General features: G+C 37.9%; 1 protein-coding gene across 5 annotated transcripts in view; it reads right to left on the reverse strand.

The window, feature by feature from the left end:
- Positions 1-744: 744 nt before the first annotated feature.
- osa (trithorax group protein osa) overlaps positions 745-25,373 on the reverse strand; it is a 561,898-nt gene continuing 537,269 nt past the window's right edge. For all 5 annotated transcript variants that reach the window (XM_090409351.1, XM_090409350.1, XM_090409349.1 and 2 more), the window contains 2 exons: positions 10,014-10,261; positions 745-3,971 (listed from right to left, as the gene is read on the reverse strand). In XM_090409351.1, coding sequence (XP_090265477.1) covers positions 1,755-3,971; positions 10,014-10,261 — 2,465 coding nt within the window. In that variant the 3' untranslated portion in view covers positions 745-1,754. The remainder of the gene's footprint in view (positions 3,972-10,013; positions 10,262-25,373) is intronic.

Here is a 25,373-nt window from a genome sequence, read left to right on the forward strand (position 1 = left end):
GTGTGTACAAGTCAAATGCATGTGTTTTATTCAAAAATTTCTCATTCATAAAAAATTTATGTTCCAGTGATGCTATAATTTAGTAATATACTATTAATATGCAAAAAAAATTCCCACTACTGCAACTTAGCTGATGATTAAAAAACAAAGTCATCCACCAAAGAAATATGACGGGATAAAAAAGAACATATAAAATTGTTCGTTCTTTTTTTTTTTTTTATATATATAATGACCTAATTTTTTTTGCACACCTGCTTCTCTAATTTCATCAAAAGAATTACAAGCCTGTAGGTTTAAGATGAAGTACAAGTCTCATTAGATACTACAATATTTTTACAATTAATATAAATAAGGCAAACAACAGTTTACTGTGGGAAATCTAAAAATTCAATGAATGATGTGATGGGATAATACACATTGTTTTGTTACAAGTAAATGTATCAATGATTATGGTTTATGTACACTATGCAGAATATGACACTACATTAAAGTAATGTCAAAACAAAATAAACAATTCTTGACTGTGACTGCATTCTTACTTTTACACTTAAATATCTTTAATCACAACCTGCTAAACATGCTAAGAATATTACATACATAAAATAAATCACTATCCTCTCCTTCTGTACTTCCAATTATTATCAAGTTCCCTACTCGGTAAAAATTTACAGTATTTACATCACATACTATTCCACTAATTGTGATACACTAATCTCGATAAACAAAAACAAAAACCAGAACAAATTCAGAGCAACTTTTCTGTACATTTATTTGTGGATGATTATCAGACATATACATAGTATAAAGCTCTTGCACTCGTAAATACCAATATCAAAGAACTGACAGAGATGCTGGACTGGAACCCTTACACACTGAATCAGATCAGTTGAAAACAACCTACAGAAACCGACTGATGGCTGGACTTAACAAGCCGGAAAAATTCTCAGCAATTCAAAGTAGCTTCTTAGTTGTGACATATTGTCCTGTACATATTACCAATAATGCACACAGCAACTGTTGGTTGCAGATGACCCCTCTCCACCCACTTCCACCTCCCTGGGTTTGGATGATGAGCTACTATAGCACTCACCCTACAATAGTTGTTTATTATACTGTACATGAAGAATGGTCAAATTCACTTCTCGGTGGGTGGGAGAGAGGGACAGGCTGCCCATTCTCCAATACGGTACTGAACAGGGGAGCGGCGGTTCTCTATCCCATGAGGTGATGGGGTTAAAATTACAATGACATATCTACAATTTTCACTGCCAATGTGCTCATTACCATTCCTACATATACCAGTCACATGCAAGTCACCAATATTTGGCAGGTATTAAGTTCATGTGCTCTCTGAAAAATTCAATGACAACACAGTTACTGTGTGAATGTTTATCTATGCAAGCCAATTAAGGCCCGACTTTAGATAACGAGGCAGTCAAACACCACAGGGCACTACTTTCTAATGCACCGTAACAATACACACAGACAATTCCGATTCGTTTTGTAATAAATATCAGTGCTGCAATCTTTATGACACTATTCCAGGTAAACATTGTCACAAATGATGTTGTTGTAACTGGTAGATCACCAATGTTGGCTCTGGAAAATTACTGGATCCAGCTTGCAGCAAAAAAAATTCATTGCACTTGTGCCTGCAGTGAATGAAGGCCATCAACCTTCGCAGGTGGCTGGCAGGAGGCTTCTTCAATGCAGACTGTTCAGGTTTTTTTCCCTATAACAAAAGTTAGTTATCACTATGTTGCAGCTGCTGGTGGTACTCCTATTGTAATGCCATTTGAAGATTCTGTGTCTTCTTGGGAACACTCATACAGCACATCAGCTACAATGGACGCTACACCTTGATCCAGGATCTGTGACATTACAAGAGCAAGGAGACGCTGCTGGTGCTGCAGAAAAAGACTTCTGTTTTCTGGCACACGGGCAAGACATCGTAATGTACCAGCCGCCCTTCTCACCATATCTAGTGTAGTACCCATCAGTTCTGGATTTTCTCTTAGTGCATTTATACCTTGGGAATTAGCAACTTGCAACGCACTTTGTTCTGCCTGCTCCACAAATGTAATAAGTTGAGGGATACAAGAGCCCTGCAAAGCAATAGCTCTAGCAGCACCAGATTCTCCTTGGGATAAATTAGATAACAACACAACAGCAAACTCTCTCAAAACCTGATCTTCATTACGGCCAAGCCATTTTGTTAACAAACTGAAAAATCTCCTAATTCGAGACCACTGTGGAGTAGCTAGCATCAAGTCAACATTATTTTCCAAGATAGAAAGTTTGCAGAGAGCCTCCAGGGCTAGCCGCTGTGGAGAGAGGACGGAGTTGGGTGGCTGGGTGGGGAGTGGATCCTGGGCATAGGATGAAGGGCACACAGCCCAGTGAAGAAGCCCGTCCAGCAGGGGTAAACTAATTTCTTCAGGATAAGGGGACAAGTCCAGCTGGCCAGTCACATTTGCCAGAGTAACCAGGGTATTTTCTCGAAGTGTATGAAGCACATCCCACCACCACTCTCGTTCTCCACTTAAACTACTGCAAGAATCGGCCTGAGAATTATTTTCTCCTTCCTCTTCGCGGTCATAATGACGTTGGGGTGGTTTTCGAGCTGAATGTACATGCTGAAGCAAGAGTAACCTTCCCATTACAAGAAGAAAACTGGCATGTTTAGACATTTCTGCATCATTTCCTGGAACAAAAGACAAATTCCGAAGCAAAGTAGATATACAAATGCAGCGTCGAGCTAAAGACTCTTGAGCATCACTTGTAGTACACAAGGATGGTTCATCACGATTATAAGCTTCCTCTTCTAAATCCTCTAAGTGAACCCTTTTCCGAGATGGTGTTAAAATTCGTAATCTGGGAAACGAACCTTTTTCTTCAACATCATCCTTTATATTACTACATTCTACCTGAGATTTTTCTTCAGTGTCATCAGTATCTTTTATTGGATTTTCCTGGGTGGAATTTTCTGTACACCCCTCAGTCTTTCCAGTATCCACTGGATTGTTTGTTGTAGAGGCGAGACAAGATGTCTCCTCCTCTTCCTCATTTTCTGTTTCCTCTTCCTCTTCCTTATTTTTTTCTGAATCTTCTTTAATATGCTCTTTTTCTTCTTTACAACAGTCTGAATTTTCACAAGGTATCCTTTTCATTGAGCAGTTCATTTGGGAAACATATTCACAGGTATCATCCAAGCGTTCTTCTCTATTGCTACAATTCTTTATCTCATTCATGATTCGCACAAACCTCACAAATGTGTTAATGTTCTCAAAATGTGTCTGGATATAGGTGGTAATATCACCACCTCCAAGTTGCCAGTGATTAGATCCACTGTTAAATCCTTCGTGTGAGTCCCATTTCTTTTCTGGATCAAAAGTAAACAGCGTTTCTTCCTGGTGTGTCCTTACTACTTTATTACATCGTGTTTTTCTTGTGTAATTTTCAGTGTCCAAAAGCACTGTTTTATTATCTCTAGCATCACAATCACCACAGTTTAGTCCAGTTATAAGTTCATTTCCCACAAAGTCATTTTCAAGTTCATACCACTTTCTTTCATGCTTTTGTAGGAGTTCGTCTTTCTCCTCACAGTTGATATCAAAACCAACCTCAAGGTCTTCTGATAGCCCAAAAATAAGGTTTAGACATCGACGATAATGGTCCATTAAAACTTCAAGTAGTCCAGGTAAATGGCCTAAGCCAAAATAGAGTACTGTACTATCATCGTACATTAGCACCGAAAGAACATCAAGAGCCCAGGTACTCTCAGCCAGTAAACCAGATTTTAATGACATCATGATTCGCCAGGCTTCTAGAGGACTGACATCTTTAGACATCATTCGCCGCCTCTTTACAAGCATTGGAGAAACTGCTTCGACACTGTCTGGTGGAAAAACAATTTCTTTACGAGGAGGTGGAGGCGTATATTGAGGTGGAGGTCCTACACCTCCATGTGGCTAAAATAAAATAAAATAAAAAAATTAAATAAATAAAGCATTGACAAAATATACATATATTTGAATACTAAGCCAGCTATATCATAAAAAATAACTGAAGCACTAGTTTCTTCAAATAATAATTTATAAAATTTGCTTTCGGAACCATTATAACCACTTCAAAGAGTTTAGTTTTTCTCTTCTCTTTAGAAAAAATGTGATTAAAATATCTACCAAACATTAACACATACATAAAGTAAAATAATTTAGCCATTTGTTGTTTACCACTTAATAGAAAAGGAGAAGATATTATCTACATTGATTTATGTTGATAAGCCTAAATATTTCCCCATGCTTATTGGCTTCTTTGAATCTCTACTACATCAGCAAAACAAAACCCAAAATAGTAATAGCCACATCAAAAAAAAAATTCTTTTATGAGGCTTCCACTCACAAAAAAAGTTTTTTTGTTGTTGTAAACCTAAAGCACATTCATACCATATATTCCCTTCCCTTATTAAGGGAAGAGAGAATATGAGTTTGAGTTAATGCACTTCCAAAAGGAAGTGTGATGTGTGTTATGAGATATTACAGCAATTGATGTGACGTCATCAGCCTCTATATACAAGTAGCAGAGTTGTGAAGGTGCTTCATGCACAAGCTTTGGTTGTATACACTTGAAAAAAGAAGCAAAACAAAAGGAAATTTAAATATGAAAGATTTTTACTGGAATCTGCCTCAGCCTTATCCTGAGAAATTCAGCCCAACAACCAGGAACAACCATTACAGCACACTGGGGGGGGGGGGGTACTATTTTAGGACTTGGAACTTAGCTTTGTTGTTTCTGCTTCAGTCATATTTATCCTATAAAGTGCCTGCATGCATGCATCAATTTGTTCCCTGAAGATGGCAATTTGACTTTGCCGAAATATTTGAATAGAATTTTTCCCCTCTAAATTAACATATGTATACTTTATTAATTTCATTAAGTAATACTATTATGGATAACAAAGTATAAGCTTTTCCACCAGAAGAAATAAAGAAATGAGTAAACAGCATACAATGTACATAAGACAAGTTTTAGAAATATAAACATTAAGAAATGTTTACAAATAAATAAATATTTAGAATCAAATATGTATAAATTAATTTTTTTGTAAAAAGTTAAAAAAAGCTTCGTGCAGTTTCTCTGAGTGTGATAGATCTGTCTGTGTATGGATTGGCCAGATAAGTAAAAGTTTCATTCCTTTTTAGGGTGAAGTGCCAGCACTCTACTAGAAAGTGGCAAATGGTGATATGCATGTTGCATTATTCACACACACAAGTGGGTCACATCAATAGATAAGAATGTGCAATGACCTATGCAGTTTGTACACTGATTAGACTGCAGTGTTTATTTCCAAGCTTAATCTCATACATATTTGTCAGTATTCAGTGACTGCCATTGGTTAATTAGCCTTGATTTTACAAACTGTCTATAGCATGTATAGGAGACTAACATAGAGCATGTGGAAAAAATATGAATAGATCTAGCAGCTGCAATCTCATTGCCCTCAATTCCAATGTGGCTGGGAATCCAGCACAACTGAACATCAAAATTAAAGGTCTTCATTTTGTATAATTGTAGAACCTTGCAAAGCATGGGATGTGGACTGTACAAAACTCAATGAAGACTGTATAAATTATACACCTTTGGTAATGGTTTTCTTTTATATGCAGAACCACACACTGAATGAATACGCAACTCTGCTGTATAATTACTGCAATCCATAAGGATATGATAAGATAAAAAAATACAGCAGCACAACCAACAGAGATCTCAGATTTTGAACTGCCAGTATAGATGGAAAGGAAATCAGTGCTCTGCTCTGTGCACATTAAACAACCTACATGTACATGGATTATGGAATGCAAACTTGACATGAAGGAATGCTGATTTGCATAATCTCTAACATGCATACCAAAGGGATATATACTAGTTCCAGGTGTGTGATATAGAGCTTCAACACAGAGAAAAAAAAGTAGGATGCTGTAGAAGAGACTATTTTAGAGCATAGTTAAGAAACTGTTTCTATCTAAGTGATAGAGCCGATTCATTTACTTCAACATAAAGCCTTTGGGTGGGTGATATGCAAAAGGCACCAGTAGCTATCTGCATAATTTGATTATGAATGGGATCTAACAACCATCACAGACTACTCTGCATTTTTTTTCATTTATTCAAAGCCCCATAATCCAGCTTTGAATGTATAAAAGTACAATAAGGTCCTTGCAATGAAGATCAATTAACCCCCCATATAAAGGATACAGTGTGAAAGAGATTCAATGCTCTTGCACTTTTCTCTTGGTTGACAAACAAAATGTGTGGAAAAAATGTAAGTTTTCTGTGAAAGATGAATCTCAAGAACTTAGCTTCTGTTGCTACTGGAATAACAATTTGTGCCATTCTTAACTCTGGATCCGGGTGAAGAGTGCTGAAAACAAGAACCAATTACTAAGAGCTTGTGGAGAAACGCAATCAACTGCTTGTTGAAGTTGTCTTCCAATAACCTCATGTTACAAGAGTGACAATATATTGTGAAGTCATCAACATACATAGCATTGTCTGCAGTGGGAGGCTGTTGTTCAATGACTGAACTAACTTTGGCATCAAATAGTATCACACTTAAGACAGAGCCTTAGAAAACATTCTGTTCTTGATGATATGGACATGGTAGCATGCTTCCCGCTTGGACTAGGAAGACTCGGCTAGACAGAAAGTTTCTAATAAAGAAGAAGGCACCCTCTGTTACTTGACATGCTCAAAGGATTAAAGTCAGCAGACCTGGCTGGCCAGTCCATATGTAGGATAGTCTTCTGGAAGATATTAGTCTACAAGCTTTGCGTGATGAAGACAAGCATCGTCTTGTAGGATAAATATCTATCCCATCGTATCTGCATATGAATGAACACTGGGGTCCAGGGCCTCCTCTCTATAAGTTGCAGCATTCATGGTTCTGCTAGGAAGCACATACAGGTCATTGTGTCCACCTGACAAAATACTTTCCCAAATCATCACACTATGGTACACTATAACTGTCCCTTTCACAGATTTTAAAAAGATAATGTGTTACTGGTTCTCTCCGGATCACAGCATGCCTGGTATTGCTTTATTGAGACTTGTCCATAAACAATACTGAACCCCCCCATTGGTCTTGGGTCTAGCTGACATGGAGCCAGAGCCATTGCAAGCTTTCTCTTCTGTGGCGTGGGGATAGGGACATGCAGACTACGGTCAGTTAGCATACAGGCCACCATCATGAAGCTTTCTGCACATAGTGGAAGCAGAATATCAATGTTCCTGTAGCTGATGTGAGGTTAGAACATAGGTTATGGAGTGGCATTCCTGTTTTGGCACACTGACTATTATCTAGCTAGATAATAGCCTATTATCTGTGTGCCAAAACAGGAATACTACCCACTATGGTTATAACCCATGATCTTCCTTCATTATATCTCCAGGATGCTATCTTTGACTGTTGGAATGTTCAACAGTCTGTGAAGAATGGAATAACTCACAATCATCTGGCTACTTCCACCTGAATTCATCAGTTACAGCCTCAGAGAATTTTGCTCTCATGAAATGTCTTGTTCTAACTCCAGGCATGCCCCCCCCCCCCCCCCCAAGTTATAGCAATTTTTCTTTTTGTTCCTTAATTTTTGGAAGACAGTGTCGATGAGGTAAGTTGCATCCATATAGGTTTTAACTCTCAATGTCTAATGTATGTTGTGCTTTAGCCTGAGCATGTTTAAAAGCTATGAGATCTGATGTAGTAAGGTATCTGTGAATTATACCATATGCTCTGTCTTGATCTTTTTTTTTTGGCTGCTTGGCACTCATGACTCCAGCATGACTTTGGATATTGTAGGAATTGAGGTGATGTGTTTGGAATTGCAGTTGTTTCCTGGATAATAAAATTTAGTAATAAATCACTGCTTCATTGATAAGTGTTTTGATTGACTGCTTCAGCATTAAATTTTTGCAAGAACAAAAAAAGTATTCCAGTCAGCTTGGTCCATTTTCCACATGGAGAATGTGTTTTGGGTGAGGACATAGTGCAAATACCGAAAAATTATCGCTGCCATATATGTTCTCATCAGCATTCCACATGAGCAGTGAAACATTTTGTAATATCTATTACAGAATCTTCTTCTTCTGCAGCTTGTCCCACTTAAGTGGGGTCGCTGTAATGATAAGTCTCCTCCACATCCCCATGTCTTGGGCTGTCACCACATCCAAGTTCTTCATCCTCAAGTCCTCTTCTACTAGCTCCCTCCATCTCTTCTTTGGCTGCCCACGCTTCCTCCTTCCTTGCACATCCATCTGCATGACCTTTCTTCCCACATATTTGTCCTCCCTTCTCATCACATAAACAAACCATCTCAACCTTGCCTCCTGTATCTTCGCTCCTAAGTTTGTAACTTTCACTCTTCCCCTCACATAGTCATTTCTCAGACGATCCTTTCTGGTCACACAGCACATCAATTCTCATTTCTGCTACCTCCATCCTGCTGATGTTATTTTTCCTCAGGGCTACAGTTTCCATAGCATTCGTCATAGCTGGCCTCACTACTGTCCTATAGATTTTGCCTTTCAGATTGATCGGCATCCTCTCATCGCATAGCACTCCAGCCATCTCTCTCACCAGTTCCTCCAACCCGCCTGTATCCTGCATCCCACTTCCTTCTCAGCTCCTCCATATTCTTCCAATGTTGAACCTAAGTGTCTAAAGTCCTTCACCTTCCTGATGACATTTCCATCCAGCTCCAGATCTGTCTCCTGGCTGCCGTCCACTTTGCAACACATATACTCTGTCTTACTTCTGCTCAGTATCATACGTCTCTCTTCCAGTACTTTCCTCCATCTTTCCAGTTTAGCTGCCACTTCTTCTCTTGAATCTGCATACAGCAAGATGTCATATGCATAGATATAGTAATATCTATTATTTCTTTCTATGGGAGTGCCTGGTGGTTTATCTTTGAGTGATATCCTTTCACAGACTGTGACTTGGCCTACTATGGACAGGAAGATCTGTTAACATCTTCCTTGGAGATCATTAAAAATACATTTGCTACCATTATTATGGCAAGTCAGAACTAGCAGACCATGAGTGGACACCCCTTCACACAGGATTAGATAGAAGAAAACCAATGTGCTATTCAGAATTCTCCTAACCTGAAGTATGGTTGCATTAATTTGCCAAAAATTTGGGAGACTGCTATCTTAAGATCTACTCCTACACAACTGTAATACTTTTTTTTTTTTTTTACAATCTTAGAGGGTGCCAAATTAGGACTTTAGATCTTTTGTCCATTACCATTTGAATTTTTTCACTTACTCATTGTCACATGTAAACTAAAATATGCTGTTTTGTGCTCTGAAGATGCTGGTTTGAAATCTGCAAAATATAAGCTAGTTAATAAACATCTTATTTATAAATTAGCTTGTTGGTGTTGTTAATATCATTAAAAATAAGTCGTGAATAATATTCATGATGATCCCATCCAATTAGAAAATTGGATGGGATCATTTTTGTGCTTCGTAAGTGAGACCATAGGTCGTGTCACTGATGGACAGCTAGTAATAATATCAACTTACTTATGTAATATTACCTAAAGTACTCTCCTTAAGCTACATAAATGATGGCTGATTTTATTTTCATTTAGGAAAGCAAGAGTTGATGAAGTAATAACACACAGACTGCTTTACACTTTGTGAAAGCTATTCCAACTGTTTAACGATCATTTCTGTAGTTTCCAGTGACAATTTAAAAAAAAAAAAACGTTTGTGAATGCACTCCTGATAATCAGCATTATTGTATAATTAAATAAGTGACTTATCTAATCTTCATTTCTTAAACTCTTTCCAGTTGCCTTCCATTACTAACATCTTGATGTACATCAATTAATGATTCTCAATAACTGTTAAAAAAACTAATTTGTATTTGTTTACACTCAGAAGATAGATTTTGATAAAAAAAATAAGAATGAATTAAGAGAGGAAGGGTAAAAACATATACTTACTGAAAGTTTATTTGGAGACATGTAACTCCTACTTAATGCAATTTTGTTTCCCATAGAAGGTCCCATTCCAGCTACATGAGGTGAGTATGGTTCAGGTTGATTCCCTCCATAGCGAGACATAGGCCAATTAGAAGAATTAACAGGAGGGCCTTCTCCATGCCTTGACCCATCCCACCCATCTCGCTGGTTGGTGGTATACTGGCTTTGTGCCGTGGGAGTTGAGTACTGTCGGCTATCCCTTGGCCAACCTATGGAAATAAGAAATGGAGACTATTCTTTTAGCTCTCTTGCCATATTATATACATTTGTTGTTAATTTCATACAATAAAGGATGTAACATAATATTCTGGGAAAATTTGGAGTTCCATTCTAATATCTTTATTTATAGTATGATTCTGGCATTGATGCTATCTGTTCAATCTAATTTTTCTCAGAACTGATATCTTGGTTTCCACATATGAGAGTCCTGAGAAAGATTAGGGGTGTGAACAGATGGCATCAATGGCAATATCATATTAAAAACAAGAATATTAGGAAAGAACTTGACATTGTTAGCATCCAGGAATGTGTTAGTAGAGGCTATTCTCAGGTGGTATGGTCACTTAAACAGAACGGGAGAAGAAAGATTAGCAAAACAAGTATTCTCTGCTGGCAGGAAAAAGACCCAGAAGAAGACCAAGACATAGGCGAGTTGATACAGTAAAAAGTGCCACAGAAGACAGAAATATAAGATATGATAATTTTGGAGTCTTTACTGTCAATGGGGCATTATATCAAGCAATACTTAGTCTTTATTTGAGTTGCAAGTCAGCAGTTAGAAATGAAGAAAGTACAGGAAGATGGTTTAATGTTAAATCTGGTGTGAGACAAGGATGTACATTATCCCCTCTGTTATGCATTATCTATATGGATCACATTATGAAGGAAAGTGGTATTAAACATGATATCAGAATTGGAGATGTCAATGTCAGCTCTTTGCTTTATGTGGACGATGTTATACTTCTAAATAAATCCACTACAAGTCTGCAAGATTCTCTGACTAAATTGAATAACTGTTGTGATAGATATGGTGTGAGGGTCAGCAATAAAATGACAAAGACAATGAAAATAGGTAGAATCATTGAAAATGTCAACTGTGTTTTGAATGGGGAACCTGTGGAACAAGTAAAACATTTCAGCTACTTAGACACGATTTTTAGTGAAGATGGTAAATTAAATATGGAAATAGACAACAGACTCAACAAAGCTGGTATGGTAGGAAGTCAAATGAACAAATTCATATGGAATAAGAGAGAAATTAGTCGGAACACTAAATTAGCTGTATACAAGACAGTGTTCAAACCAGTTTTAACTTATGGATCTGAGAGCTGGGTCAGAAGTAAAACACCAAAGACTAGAGACTGCAGATATGAGAGTCCTGAGAAAGAATAGAGGCATGAACAGATGGCATCAATGGCAATATCATATTAAAAACGAGGATATTAGGAAAGAATTTGACATTGTCAGTATCCAGGAATGCATTAGCAGAGCTAATTTCAGGTGGTATGGTCACTTAAACAGAATGGGCGAGGAAAGATTAGCAAAATAAGTGTTCTCTGCCAGGTTGGCAGGAAAACGACCCAGAGGAAGAACAAGATATAGGTGGATTGATATGGTACAAAGTGCCTTAGATGATAGAAATATAAGATCTAATAATGTTGGAGTATAGACAAGCAAAAGACTGATTTGGAGGAAAATTGTAGATAGGAAGTTAGTAATGATGTAAATTTTTCATGTAGTACTATCATATCCTGTACATCCCTTGAGGGTACATGTCAGGAATTTGATGATGATAATAATAATAATAACAATAAGAGAGAGAGAGAGAGAAAATTTAATAAAGCCTTTTTTAAATGCATTTTAGCCCATCAGTTTTCTTTCTTTTTGCCACTATTGTGATAACTTACAACTAACACCAATCATGCATGCCTCTTCAATCTTTCCTACTCAACTGCTATCCTACAGCATGGAAACAAGCCTGTTCATGCACATTCCAAGAAAGGTGATAAATCAAGCATCCAACATCATCAAGCTAACTACTTCACCACCTGGAGAATCATCAGCTAATTATGCAGCAATATGAATTCTGCCAGCCACTTTTGATACTCTAACAATATTATCTAAGAAAATTACAACATTCACTATATATTAATTGGAAAAACTTAATATTTCCCAATATTTCAGCAAAGTCAAAAACTGTAATTACCACAGAACAATGGATTGATTGACACACACACAGAGGGTGTTTCAAAAGGGTGCATACAACTTTGCAGGAGAACAGAAGATGTACAAGAGCTGAGTGAGTGTCATAATGTAGTGAAACATAAATTTTCACTACATTATGACCATTACATCACACCATTTGAAAATAGTGATTTCTGATGGTGCAGAGCAAGCACATTGTGTGTTTTGGTTTGAGAAAACGAAGCCGGCAACACAAGTTCAGAGGAATTTCTGCACACAATATAGCAAAGAACCTCCTAGTAGGTGCACAAGAATTTTGTGGAAACAGACTGTTCTGTGAGTCATCCAAGGTCAACAGGAAGGCTGCGTGCTACCGATGCTGTTGTGGAAGAAGTTCGGAAAAGTTTCCAGAGAAGCCCTGGAAAGTCAACCAGATGGGCATCTCGTCAAATTGGAATTCCACATGTGCCTGTGTGGTATGTTTTACGACAGCGTCTGCATTTAAGGCCCTACAAATTTATCCTTGCAAAACATTTGAAAAAAGACAATAAGAAGATATGCCGGATTTCTCTACAGAAATGATCAGGATAAAAAAAAATGAGGACTTTTTGGACATGATCGTTTTCAGTGGTGAGCGAGTACACTTTTCACATAAGTGGGCAAGTAAGCACGCGACAGCTGCACAATTTGGGGAAGCAAAAATCCACACGCCATCATAGAACATGTTTGCGGCACCACAAAGGATAACTGTTTTTTTTTTTTGCGCCATAAGCAAAAAAGTAACAGAGTCTACCGTTATTGGTGGTGTGAATCTGGACATGCTACAAGGGTACCTAATACCACAATTAGGTGACGATAACCACAATAGATGCTTACATTTCCAGCAAGACAGAGCACCACCTCATTTCCTGACAGACATAAGGCTGTGCTTCGACACCCATTTTCCAGGCAGATGGATTGGTAGATGTGCACCTTTAGCATGGCCACTGCATTCCCCTGACCTTATATCATAAGATTATTTTCTTGTGGAGCTGTACAAACACTCAATCTTGCAAATAGATTTGAGTGTTTGTACCACTACTACCAGCCAATTTGGATGAGTTGCATCACAGAACTACTGCTGCCATTTCTGAAGTTATGCCAGATATGCTCTACCATGTGTGGAAAGAAACTGATTACAGATGGAATGTATGCAGAATTACTGAAGGCAGTCATATTGAACTTTAACTGTCTGTGTTGAAACTTGAAATTTCAAGTGTTATGCTACATTTACACAGTAATAAAAATTGTTCTTCTATCGCTATTTACCTTCTATTGTCATTCAAAGTTGCATACCCACCCCCTTTTGAAACATCCTGTATACACACACACACGCAGGCACTACATAGGGTAAAGTATGACTGAAGCAGAACAACAAAGGCATGCTAAAGTCCTAAAGAGTGTCCTCCAGTAGGCTGAGATAGGTGTTCTTGGTTGTTGTGCTGAAGTTCTAAGGATGAGGGCTTCCCATATTTGAGAACAGTTCATACAACCAAATTTGTTGAAGTTCTGTACAGTTCTTTAAGGCTGAGGCAGATTCTAAGAAAATGTCTTTCATGTTTAAATTTGCTTCTGTGAAGTAAGGTGACTCTTTTACAATACATCTTGGAGTGGGTATACAAGGTATGGTCAGCAAGCCCTGAGTGACTAGTGGTGGAATCTGATGTAGTCCCCATGTTCAACGATTCTGATACTGCTGTCCTGCCTGTTTGACCAAAGTAAGACAACCTGCTACTGCATGGTATCTAGTAGACACCTGGCAGGCTTAGGGGATGTATCTGGCCTTTGGGAAGTGGTAAGCAATGCCATTTTTATATGGTCTGTGTTTCTTTTTAAAATTTTTGTTAGCTTTTCAGATGTGTCTCAGAACAGACTATTGATGTAGTCCGTTCTGGAAAGGGGGAGGATGTGGTCTATGGGTTTTAATATTTTTTTGGATTTGGGGACTGTAGCCAATGGCTAAGGTATTGTGAATGTGTTCAAGTTCCTGACACAAATACATCTCAAGTCATAGCTTCTTCAGCTTCCAATAAACTTGGTGTACTTCTCTACTGAAGACACTGCTTCTCACCTCTACAACTTCTAACACTGTATAAATCTCAAATCGATCCAACTATGGAATGTTAAGTGTGTTTAGGAGGGACAGAGAGAATAAAATGGGGGGAGGGGTGTTACTGATGATAGCTGATAAACTGCAGCCAAGGAGAATTGAAGTTGTATCGCAAGATAGTGAAAGGAGCTCATTTGAGGCTATTTTGTATGAGATTGAGACTGGCAGAATAAAATATACAGTTGGGTGCTGCTATAGACCAGATGATGGAATAGATGGTGGAGATAGTATGCATAAACAAATTGATGAAATGAGTGGAAGGAGGGTAATTATTATGGGGGATTTCAACTATGGTAACATTGATTGGAAGGAGGAGAGGACACATGTGAGGAAGGAAATGGATTTTATTCCATTATTAAGGGATAACTATCTGAGAGAGCATGTAATTGAAAATACTAGGGGTGTGAGGGTGCTTGACCTGGTAATAGCATCTCAGAATTTGACTGTAATGAATATGAATGTTGCCACCAATAAGGTCATAAGGATCATAAGGTCTTGACCTGGAAGGTGGTTAAAGGTGTGGAATTTTCGATTAAGACAGGGTATATGTGGAATTACCGTGCTGGCAAGTATGACAAGCTTAGGAGATTGCTTGGATCAGTGCCATGGCATATACAACTGCAAGGGCTGGACGTCGATAGAGCATGGGAAGTGGTCAAGGATCATTTACAGGAGGTTATGGCTGATTGTATACCTAGTGTCCGAATAGTAAAACAAGTAGGGGTTAAATGGATGAATAACGCCATTAAGCTTGAGCTGCAAAAAAAGAAACAACTGTGGAGGGAATTTAAAGAAAGGGGTGACCTGCAGGCACATGAACAGTATAAAGTGCAGGCCAGAAGGGTAACGAGTGTGGTAAAAAAAGCAAAAGCGGATTATGAAAGGAAACTAGCTATGCAAGCAAAAGAGAATCCCAAACAATTCTTTCAATATGCTGCAAGCAAAAAAAAACTGTACACGGCAAAATGATTTTAAGGAATGATGATGGTACGGAGGTCACTGAATCAGTCGATATAGTGGAGTTACTGAGCACGCACTTTGCAAAGGTATATCATCCAGGTGGTGACATTGAAAAAATGAAGGAACCATTAGTTTATACGTGAATTGTGATGAATGAAGTGGAGGTGAATAGTCTATCACAGAACCTTAATGTGAATACATCTGTGGGATTGGATGGTACACCGGCACGGGTCTTGCGTGAAGCAGCTAAGGAATTATCAGTGCCCATGACGATGTTGTTTAATCCGAGTCTCGGGTCTGGTTTAGTCCCGAAGGTGTGGAAAGAGGGGAAAATAGTTTCACTGCATAAAGGAGGATCCAAGACTATGGTTGCAAATTACAGACCGATCAGCATATCAGGAGTCGTTGTCAAGGGAAAAATACAGGAATGGATTGATGAAAATGAGATACTATACAGGGGACAGCATGGCTTTGTGAAGGGTACATCATGCCTCAGTAACTTGCTCAAGTTTTATAAGGTGACGGCTGAACTAGATAAGGGAAATGGGTTTACAGTGATACTGCTGGACTTGGCAAAGGTGTTTGACAGGATACCACATGGAATTCTAATCCGTAAGCTACAACATATGGGAATGGATATAGGGTTGGTGAGATGGATAGGTGGGTGGTTGATGGAGAGATACCAAAGAGTAGTTTATTCAGGAGTAGAGTCCAAAAGACGGCCTGTGACTAGTGGTGTGCCGCAGGGTTCTGTTTGACCACTGTTGTTTAATCTGTTCATTAACGATATAGGGAAGGATCTAAGTGGAACAGTTCATTTGTTCGCTGATGATGCAAAGTTGGGTAGGGTGATAGTGAATGCAGAAGATGTCAAAATCTTGCAGGATGACTTGGATAGATTGGAGTTCTGGGCTAAGGAGAATGGATGTCAATTTAATGTGGCAAAATGTAAGGTTATGCATTTTGGGGTGAAAAGATTAGCAGCAGTATACCAGATTGGTGGAACTGTACTCCAGGAGATTGATGAGGCCAGGGACTTGGGAGTGTTGGTGGACAGGGAGATGAAGTTTAGGGGACACATTGCAAAAGTAGCTAAATCAGCTCATCAACTCACTTGGTTGTTGAAAAATACCTTGACAAACAGAGACAAGCAAGTTATTGTACCTCTGTACCGAGCCTTGATAAGACCTCATCTCGACTACTGTGCCCAGATTTGGTCACCTCGGTTCCTTCTTGATGGGGAGGAGGTGGAGAGGATCCAAAGGCGAGTGACTAAGATGATAGCAGGTCTATGGAATGAACCATATGAGAACAGGTTGAAGATTTGTGGGTTGCAGAAACTAGTTGATAGGCAGAAAAGGGGAGATATGATTGAGACATTCAAATTGCTAAAGGGATTCTATAGGATTAATTCAGAGGATATTTTTGAGATCAAGACTGGTGGTGGGAGAACTAGGGGACATCTGTGAAGCTGGGCAAGAGTGTGGTTAGCAGGGGTGTTAGAGCTGGGTTCTTTACTTTTAGAGTGGTAAATGAGTGGAATAAGCTGCCAGACTCTGTTGTGGGTGCTATGACAGTGAGCGAGTTCAAGGCAAAATATGATAGATACTGTGAGAATGTCGTATAGTTGTGTGGACATGATGTTTAGGGCCTCCTTCGATGAGTCTAAGGACTCCCTGGAGTCGCCTGAAATAATAATAATAATAATGGAATACTGCTCACATTTGGGATGTCAAAAACTTCCCTAAGTCTGTGCAATGATATACACAATAGGGCAATCCAATTAATCCATGACCCATTTTTCTCTCTTATACACACAGTGAGTGAGAGAGAGAGAGAGATTAACTCCAATATTCTCTCACAAATATCTGATTTTTTTCCTATGTCTCTTCTGTAGGTATTTTTTATGGCAAGTGGCCAGGAAAGAAATGAACACAATTTTTCCTCTACTTTCTTTGAAGAATACAATAATAGAGCTTTTGCCAGTCAACATCCATTTACCCATTTTACCAAACCAATTCTTTAATTCTTCTTTCACTTTATCTACCTCTGTTCTTTGGAACAACCTTCATCACTCACTACAACTTTCAGCTGTTCAAAAACATATCAATTCCTTCTTTCTTCCTTCTTATCCACTAATCCGCACATGGCACTGATGTACTGTAGGTCTTGGGACCTTTTATGCGCAGATCTTAAAAGGGGATAAAAAATTAAATTAAAAATATTAAAAGAAAAATACATGAAGGGCAATGATGTAATACTGCTGTGAATGCCTCATTAAAAGTGCTTTCTCTGCATTTAGCACTGCAAACTTGTATGTGTTAAATACATAAAGCCTATTAATCAGACTTTAGATTAGTCATTTTGAAGTTTGTTGTATGAGTGATATTTAAAAATGAATGTTTGCAACATCCCCCCCCCCCTCTTTCCCTAGAAGCATTTTCCAAGAAGTAAATGTCTCAAGGCTGATAGTAAATTTCATAGTTATATTGCATACTTTATGTATGAAGCAAATCCAGATATCTTTGTAAAAACAAAAACTGTCAGTAACGTGATTCTTTTATTCAGGACATACTACCAGAGGAGTAAAAGGCAGTAACTAATGTTTAACTAAGTTGCTAAATGAATTACAAACACAGAGGAAGAATTTAGTTTGATAAGATACCCTTCCATACTGCAACTGCAAACAAAGGCCATCTTGTCAAAAGATGTGATTAGGTCAAATAACTTTATATGTTATTAACTGGATTTCATAATGTAAGTTAAATGAATAAATTATTGCCTACATATACAGTGGCGCACTCAGGATTTAACCTTTGGGTGTGTGGGGGGGGGGGGGGAGAGAGTTGAGTAGACGTTTTGCGAATACACACTACACATTGCATACGACCTATAACTGAGCATCTGCAGTGATCGCTAATTCATAAGTAGCACACAACATAAATAAAAAAAATGAATTTTAATTAGGAAAAGATTTTTGGAAATTTTTCTAGTGTTTTTTTCCTTTTCTTTGGGGGGGTACCGGGTCCCTTGCCCCCCCCCCCCATCTGGGTGTGCCACTATACATATATACAAACACTCAAGGAAATTAAGGGGGAAATGGAAGTAAGCTGCAAATCTGAGATGAATAAATCAAGAGTATGATGTGGATGGATGGGAAAATAAAGCAGATTTGCCTGTCTAGTTGCCATATGATTAGCATATCAACTCTCCAACCAACAAGTTGTGGGATCAAATCTATCGGGGGGGGGGGGGGGGGGGGTAACAAACATGTTTGTGACTTCTGTAGGTGGCAGAAGAATTTCACTGGCTGGTATGAGACCACCATCCTGCTTATTGCAGTCCTGAAGTGGTGGGAAAAGTTCTAAAGCAGAATTTCTGGATTATGTTAAAAAAAAAAAATAAATAAATAATAATAATAATAAATATATAAAAAAAAATCCTTGGTCCACCCACAGTGCAAATGTACTATAGGTTTCTCTCATAATACAATTTAATGGAATAACTACAGCACAAAGAGAAATAATTTAAACAGCAGGTTTGATTGTTTTGTCTCTGCCACAAGAAAAAAATTTTTAAATTCGAATAGCACACAACACACACAAAGAAACAATAAGTAGAAGAAATGATATTAGACTATATGAAGTCCACAGCACCCATAGAGGACACCCTTCAAGTCCTATGAGGGGTGTCCTCTATGGGTCTTGTTGGCTAGTCTTAGATATTGGGAGGCCTAAGAATTCAAGTCCTTAGGCCTCCTGCAGGAAGCTTAATACAACCATATTTATTAAGATTAGGCTGGTTTTTAAAATCTGCTACTAATTTTAAAAAGGCTTTAGTTTGTATTTACTGTGATGGAGCATGATTGTATTTTTCACCTGATTCTATGCAAGGGATCTATCTAATGCATAATCTCCTAGCCCTGACTGACCACAGTTGTGACAGCAGATGTATTTATTGTGTGTGTGTACAGGGGTTCTTGTAGATTATGACCATAAGATAAGCTAACAAGAACCCTTGTACCTAGAATAGAGAGGGGAGGAAGTGAATCCTTAGGAGAGCAGAGAAGAGAAGTCAACTTCAAATGAATTTTGAAAGCAGTGCAGACATTATATTGCTTTAAAGTTCTGGTTTTTTTTTTTGAAGTGCCCAGATATAGGTAAAAACTGTAGTCTATGTTTGAGAGTATGGGATGTGGGAAGGTAGAAGGGACAGATAATCTGTCGATCTTTTTAGTACTGTAGTCACTGAACAGATTTGGCAAATAAAGGCTAGTTCTGCTGTAAGGAAAGCTTGGTTTTTTTTTTGAAGTGCCCAGATATAGGTAAAAACTGTAGTCTATGTTTGAGAGTATGGGATGTGGGAAGGTAGAAGGGACAGATAATCTGTCGATCTTTTTAGTACTGTAGTCACTGAACAGATTTGGCAAATAAAGGCTAGTTCTGCTGTAAGGAAAGCTTGGAGGCAAGCTGTTATTTTCTTTTTCAATAGTGAACTGGATTCTGGAGTGTGCTGAATAGCTTTTTTTGCTGTGTTTATTTCTGTGTGTTTGGCAGTCCAAGGAGAAATGCCTTTCTCTTAGGATACTATACTTAAAAAATAAAATATTAGTTATAATAAAGAAAAACAGGTAAATAACATACACAAACTTAGCAAGTCAAAATGAATCTGAAGCTATGTAATATATTATTTTTTTTTAATCCCGACTTTCTTTTGAAGTTAATTCACTTTGGCAGGTGTCATTCTGCATGTCACATTTCAACTATTCAGTTGAAGACTGATTTTCTTTATGCACTGTGATATGAAACCAAACTTATTTATATCTTACAAAAAGGTATAAGACCAAATGGTAGGAATTTGCCCAGGGACTTCATGCAACTTTTCAATGAGAGAAAATGGTCCTGTTTTATCTTTTAGGTACAAAGTTTACTATGGTCCTTTTAATTAATCTTCAATGCTTATTCTGTATGGCCAAAGTATGAAATACGACACTGGCAAATTGCAGTTGACTCACCAGAGTGAACTCTTGAGGACCAAAGGAATAGTCTGTTACAGTGAATGGTTTGTTATGGCCGATTTCATTTAACATGGCAGCGATGTAATGGAGCTTCAGTAAAGACTTTTGGATAGTATGTTACAGCAGAACTCGTGTAGCTCAGTGGAAGTGGCATTTGCATTCCATGATGCTTGTCACCTGAAGAAAGACCTAGGTTCAATTTTAGTAGCCGACTACAGGAACATTTTTAAGTTTTAAAAGTGGTATACCGTGAGTAGACATATCGATACAAAATTAATAACGGAAAAAACTCGCGTGCAAAGATTATTTAATAGTATAATTTTCGCCTGTGTGTCACAGGCATCTTCAGTACATTAAGCTCAAATTAAACAATAACTGACAATTCCAAAAAGCGCCACCTAAGTAGCTGTTGTAAGATAACTAAAAAGGTCAATAACTTTCCTAAAAAATAAAAAAATAAATAACAATTTTTTAAAAAATAAATAAAAAAATCAATACAATAAAAAGTTGGGAAAGATTAGCTGATTTGTAAAGTACTATCTCCCATAAAGGGGAGACGTAAGCCATCGGATCTGTTTAAATTAGGAGAATGAAGTAGAGTTTCACATGTTTCTTTATAAAGGTGTTCCGTGAGAAACTGACTTTTGTGAAGAACTCTCGTCTTTCTCCAATGAACTCTGTGTCTAGTGAAGATAGCATGTTCTGCAAGTCCAGACTTTTCAGGTTTAAAGGATTCAATATAAGATTGGTGTTCTTCTAGCCGAATAGAATCAGATCTTCCCGTTTGTCCGAAATAAGATAATCCACAAGAGCATGGAATCTGGTAGACACCTGGATGATTAAGATGTGGAAGCTTGTCCTTAGGAGAAGTGAGAAAGCTCTGATCTGGTTAAAGTGATCAGTTTCAGAGACTCAGTTTCAAGTAGTTTATATGGTTCTCCCAGTAGTAAAATGATTTAACAAATATAGTAATTCAATACATATAACTATTGCCTTGAAAAAATGCAGAGTTTATTTTTATTTATGTTCTGTCTAAAAGTGTGTGGCCCTTGACACTACCACTCATCATATATTGACACTCATATAGAATGAAGTTGGCCATGCCTGATGTAGATGATTGGTAGTAGAGGTTCGGTGTAATGGTCAAGAGGGAGAATTGTACAGCGGGTGTCCTCCTGCGATGAGTCTATGGATTCCTTGGAGGTGTCACAAATAATATTAATAATAATTCAGGCAATAGTTATCAGAGAAAAGAATGAGCATTAAAGACTCCAACACTGAACATGAAGATCAACTTTTTGAATGGCAGGAAAACCAAAGAAAAGTGATACGGGCAAATTTCAAAATTGGAAATTGGACAATGAGATTTATTTGTACCAAAGGTCTGACACATGATTTTACTATGCAAAAAGCTGGATGTTTTTCCAAGTGATTAGAGAAGGCAGATAGCATAAAGAAAAAAGAAAAAGATTTTCTTTTTTCTTTATGCAGAGGAAACAAATGCCAAACATATCATAATGCCAGCATACAAGACAACTGGGCATATATGGTACATAGCAAAGAGGCAAGTGTTGTCACCTAAAATGCATACCTTATCTAGTTGGAGGAAATGCGAGACAGATCTCTAAATGATAGATGTCTTTCATCGGCTGGTGAAACACCACTGCATTGGTTTTTGTAGGCATGAATCCTTGCTATGTTTCATCTCTAAAGTGGGGTTTCCAGTTTCTTTCTTACCCTTTTGTTTCTACATGTAGTGCAAGTGAAGGCCTTGGAATTGAATAAAGTGAAATCATGCTCTTCACATCTTAATATTTTTACTAAGCAGTGAGTACCTCTTCCATTCAAGGGTACAACTATAAACTATAAAGCAGTTTTGCTGACTGGCTGGCAGATACTACACAGGCTTGAACCTGTTGGTAATGGTTCAGGAGGTTTCTGATCAATTGGCGAATAGCCCTGCTGCTGTTTACTTTGCCAGGTTCTGTTCTGGAGGGAGTTCAAGTATAGCAGTATGCAGGGGGCGGGGGGACTGCCTGGGGTCCTAGCTTGTATTGCAGTCTGGGTATTCTCTTTGTGAGAATGATTCCTCCTCCATCCCCAAGCTCTTTGTTATTGTTGCATGCCATTGCTCTTGAAATTTCCCATTATTTTACTCACCACCATTACCAACTGTACAAATTCCAGAATCAAATCACTGCTGTTAAAAAAAAGCCTCTAAAATCAAAAATGCTAACAAAATTGCAACAAACAAAAATACACTAAAAAAAAAAAAAATTCAGATTGACTTTACTAACATCAGAGGTCTTAATTCCAATATTAATAATGTGCACCATCACACCTACAGACATCCAAACCCAATATGCTATTTATCACTGAATCACAACTGTCATCTTCTAGAACTTCATCTCACATCAACTTTCCTTATTACATCTTCAATGATGCCTTTCGTAAGAAAGGTGGGACTTGTGCTCTTTTCAGGTCTGATATCCCATGCCAACAGTTATTGGACCTGGAATCCCCTTTGTATGATCTGGTTTGGCTCAAGATTTCCTTACCAAACTTATTGCCTTCATTTGATAACTCCATCACTCTCCAAACTATGATGACTTCATGGACCTCGACTTTTTTTAACTACTTAAAGTCAATCAATAATGATTTAATAAAAATTGTTCACCAACTCATCATAATTACAAATAATCCTCTTTATTCTGCTAACACCTTGGACTTTTTCTTAACTAGCTATCTCTCAAATACACTGTTATATTAGCTCTTCTCTTGGTATGCCTGACTATCACCTTGTCCATGTCAACATTTATACAGATCATCGTTCTCCAAGTTAATTCTCAACCTTGTATCCTGTGGTACTACAATAGTGCCTAAATCTTCGACCATTATCCAAATCCTAGTTCTCCAACAACTGTACCAAAGCACTACAAGCCCAAAATTCAGTATATGCATGGCTCCAGTCAAAAACTCTAGCCTCTCTCACCTAAAAAATGCAGCTTGTAACAACTGCAAAATACATCAACAAATCCAAAGCAGACTTAGTAATGGTGAAATGCGCTAAGATTGTCTCCTGTCAAAATGGCAGCTGAGCAGTTTGGTTCCCTTGCACAAGGGAACCAAACCTGTTGGCAAATTGTTTTTTTCTAACTCTCATATAAATGACCAAAGCAGATATCTTCCAACCATTCCACAAATTATCCACAGTAGACTTTCTCTGAAATTTTGCCAGAAGAACATCAGAAAAATCCTCAGCGGCTTAGATACCAATGAATTTCCTGGCCGTAATGATATTCCTCCAGTTGAAAGGATAATATTCCAAAACTCACACTCATCCTGTATCATTTCTTCGAGCTATCATACTCATTTGGCATCTATCCACCCTTCCCAAAAAAGGAAGATAAAAGTCATCCCAACTATTATCCTCTTGCTCTGACCTCAATACTCTCAAAAATAATGGAAAAGGTCATCAACAGCCAAGTGCTTCACTACTTAGGACTCGATAATGACGTAGTGATTACCAATATGGATTCTGCCATTCTTGTTCCACAGTAGATCTTGCTTGCCTCACTTATCTTTAGATGCTGGCCATGAAAAAAGTTCAGTAAAACTCAAGCAGTTGCTCTTGATATTTCCAAGGCATTTGAATGGGTCTAGGATCGTGACCTTCTTATTAAAATATCATCTTATGGTATTCCTTCCTTTTGTGAATGGATTACCAGCTTCCTTTTTGGTCATTCAATTGCAGGTCATGGTGGATGGTTTTCTTTCATTGAATTTTTCAGATAATGCTGATACACCTTAGGCCAGTGCTTTCTCCTACAGTCCTATACATCAATAATTATTATTATTATTATTACGGGTATCTCCATGGAGTCAGTAGACTCATCGCGGGAGACCCAAACTAGCAAAACAATATCTGTCATATCTCTTCTTGAATTCATTTACAGACAAAGAGCTCACAACTAAGTCAGGCAATGAATTCCACTCATTCACCACCCTCCAGGCAAAAAACCTTGTTCTGACACCTTTGTTAACCACACTCTTCTTTAATTTCCAGAGATGACCTCTTGTTCTTCCATCACTATCACACAGCTGAAACATTTCCCCTGCATCAATCCTATAAAAACCTTTTAGTAATTTGAATGTTTCTATCATATCACCTCTTCTTCGCCTATCAACCAAATCTTTTCTCCCTGAGATTAACTTTGCTGATGACAGTACTCTCTACTCTTTTTCATTTTCAAAACCTTGTAGTGTTCAGGTAAACTCGCACTTCAATATCTTCTTAACCAATGCTTTAAACACCAATTTCCTTATCATGATCAAGTGGGATAACTAGTGCCACCAAAACATAATCCTGTCTCATTTCCAAGAAGAAATGTTGCTCTCTCTCTCTCTCTCTCTCCATTAGAAAGTGATTCCCTCAGATCACTTTCTAATGGATGCTATGTTGCTACAGTAATGTCTCTCTTCTATATGTATGACCATGAGCCTTATTCCACTGAACAAGCTGCTACCATCAATCCACTTTCCTCTACTCACAAATGAACACGAACAACTGCTAGTCAACACCCATATACAATTCAATTCAAGCTCATCAAACCAACTTCTAATCCTCTGCCTTAATTTTTTACATTCTACTCTTTGGAACAGTCTTTTGGTCTTTTAGATCAAACAGATCAAGTATAGACTACGTTAACACCTTAAGAATAATAATCGCAGTCAGGTTAATTTAACTCTCCTTTATATTTGTTGTTTGTGGATTATAAAAAAGCCTTCGATTCCATTGCCAGAGATTATGTGGAATGCACTTCAAAACAAAGGAATGCCACAGAAGATAATAAACCTTATACATGAAAGATATAACAAATTCCAATGCCAGGTGCCGTATGATGGATATCTGTCACAACCCTTTCAAACTGTATCCAGAGTGTGACAAGGATGTTTGCTATCTCTCTTATTATTTATATTGCTGCCTGTTCTAGATCAAGTTCTAGAACAG

Source organism: Typopeltis vanoorti, chromosome 19 (genome assembly GCF_054136105.1).
Source record: "Typopeltis vanoorti isolate ZY-2024b chromosome 19, IOZ_Tvanoo_1.0, whole genome shotgun sequence".
Lineage (NCBI taxonomy): Eukaryota > Metazoa > Arthropoda > Arachnida > Uropygi > Thelyphonidae > Typopeltis > Typopeltis vanoorti.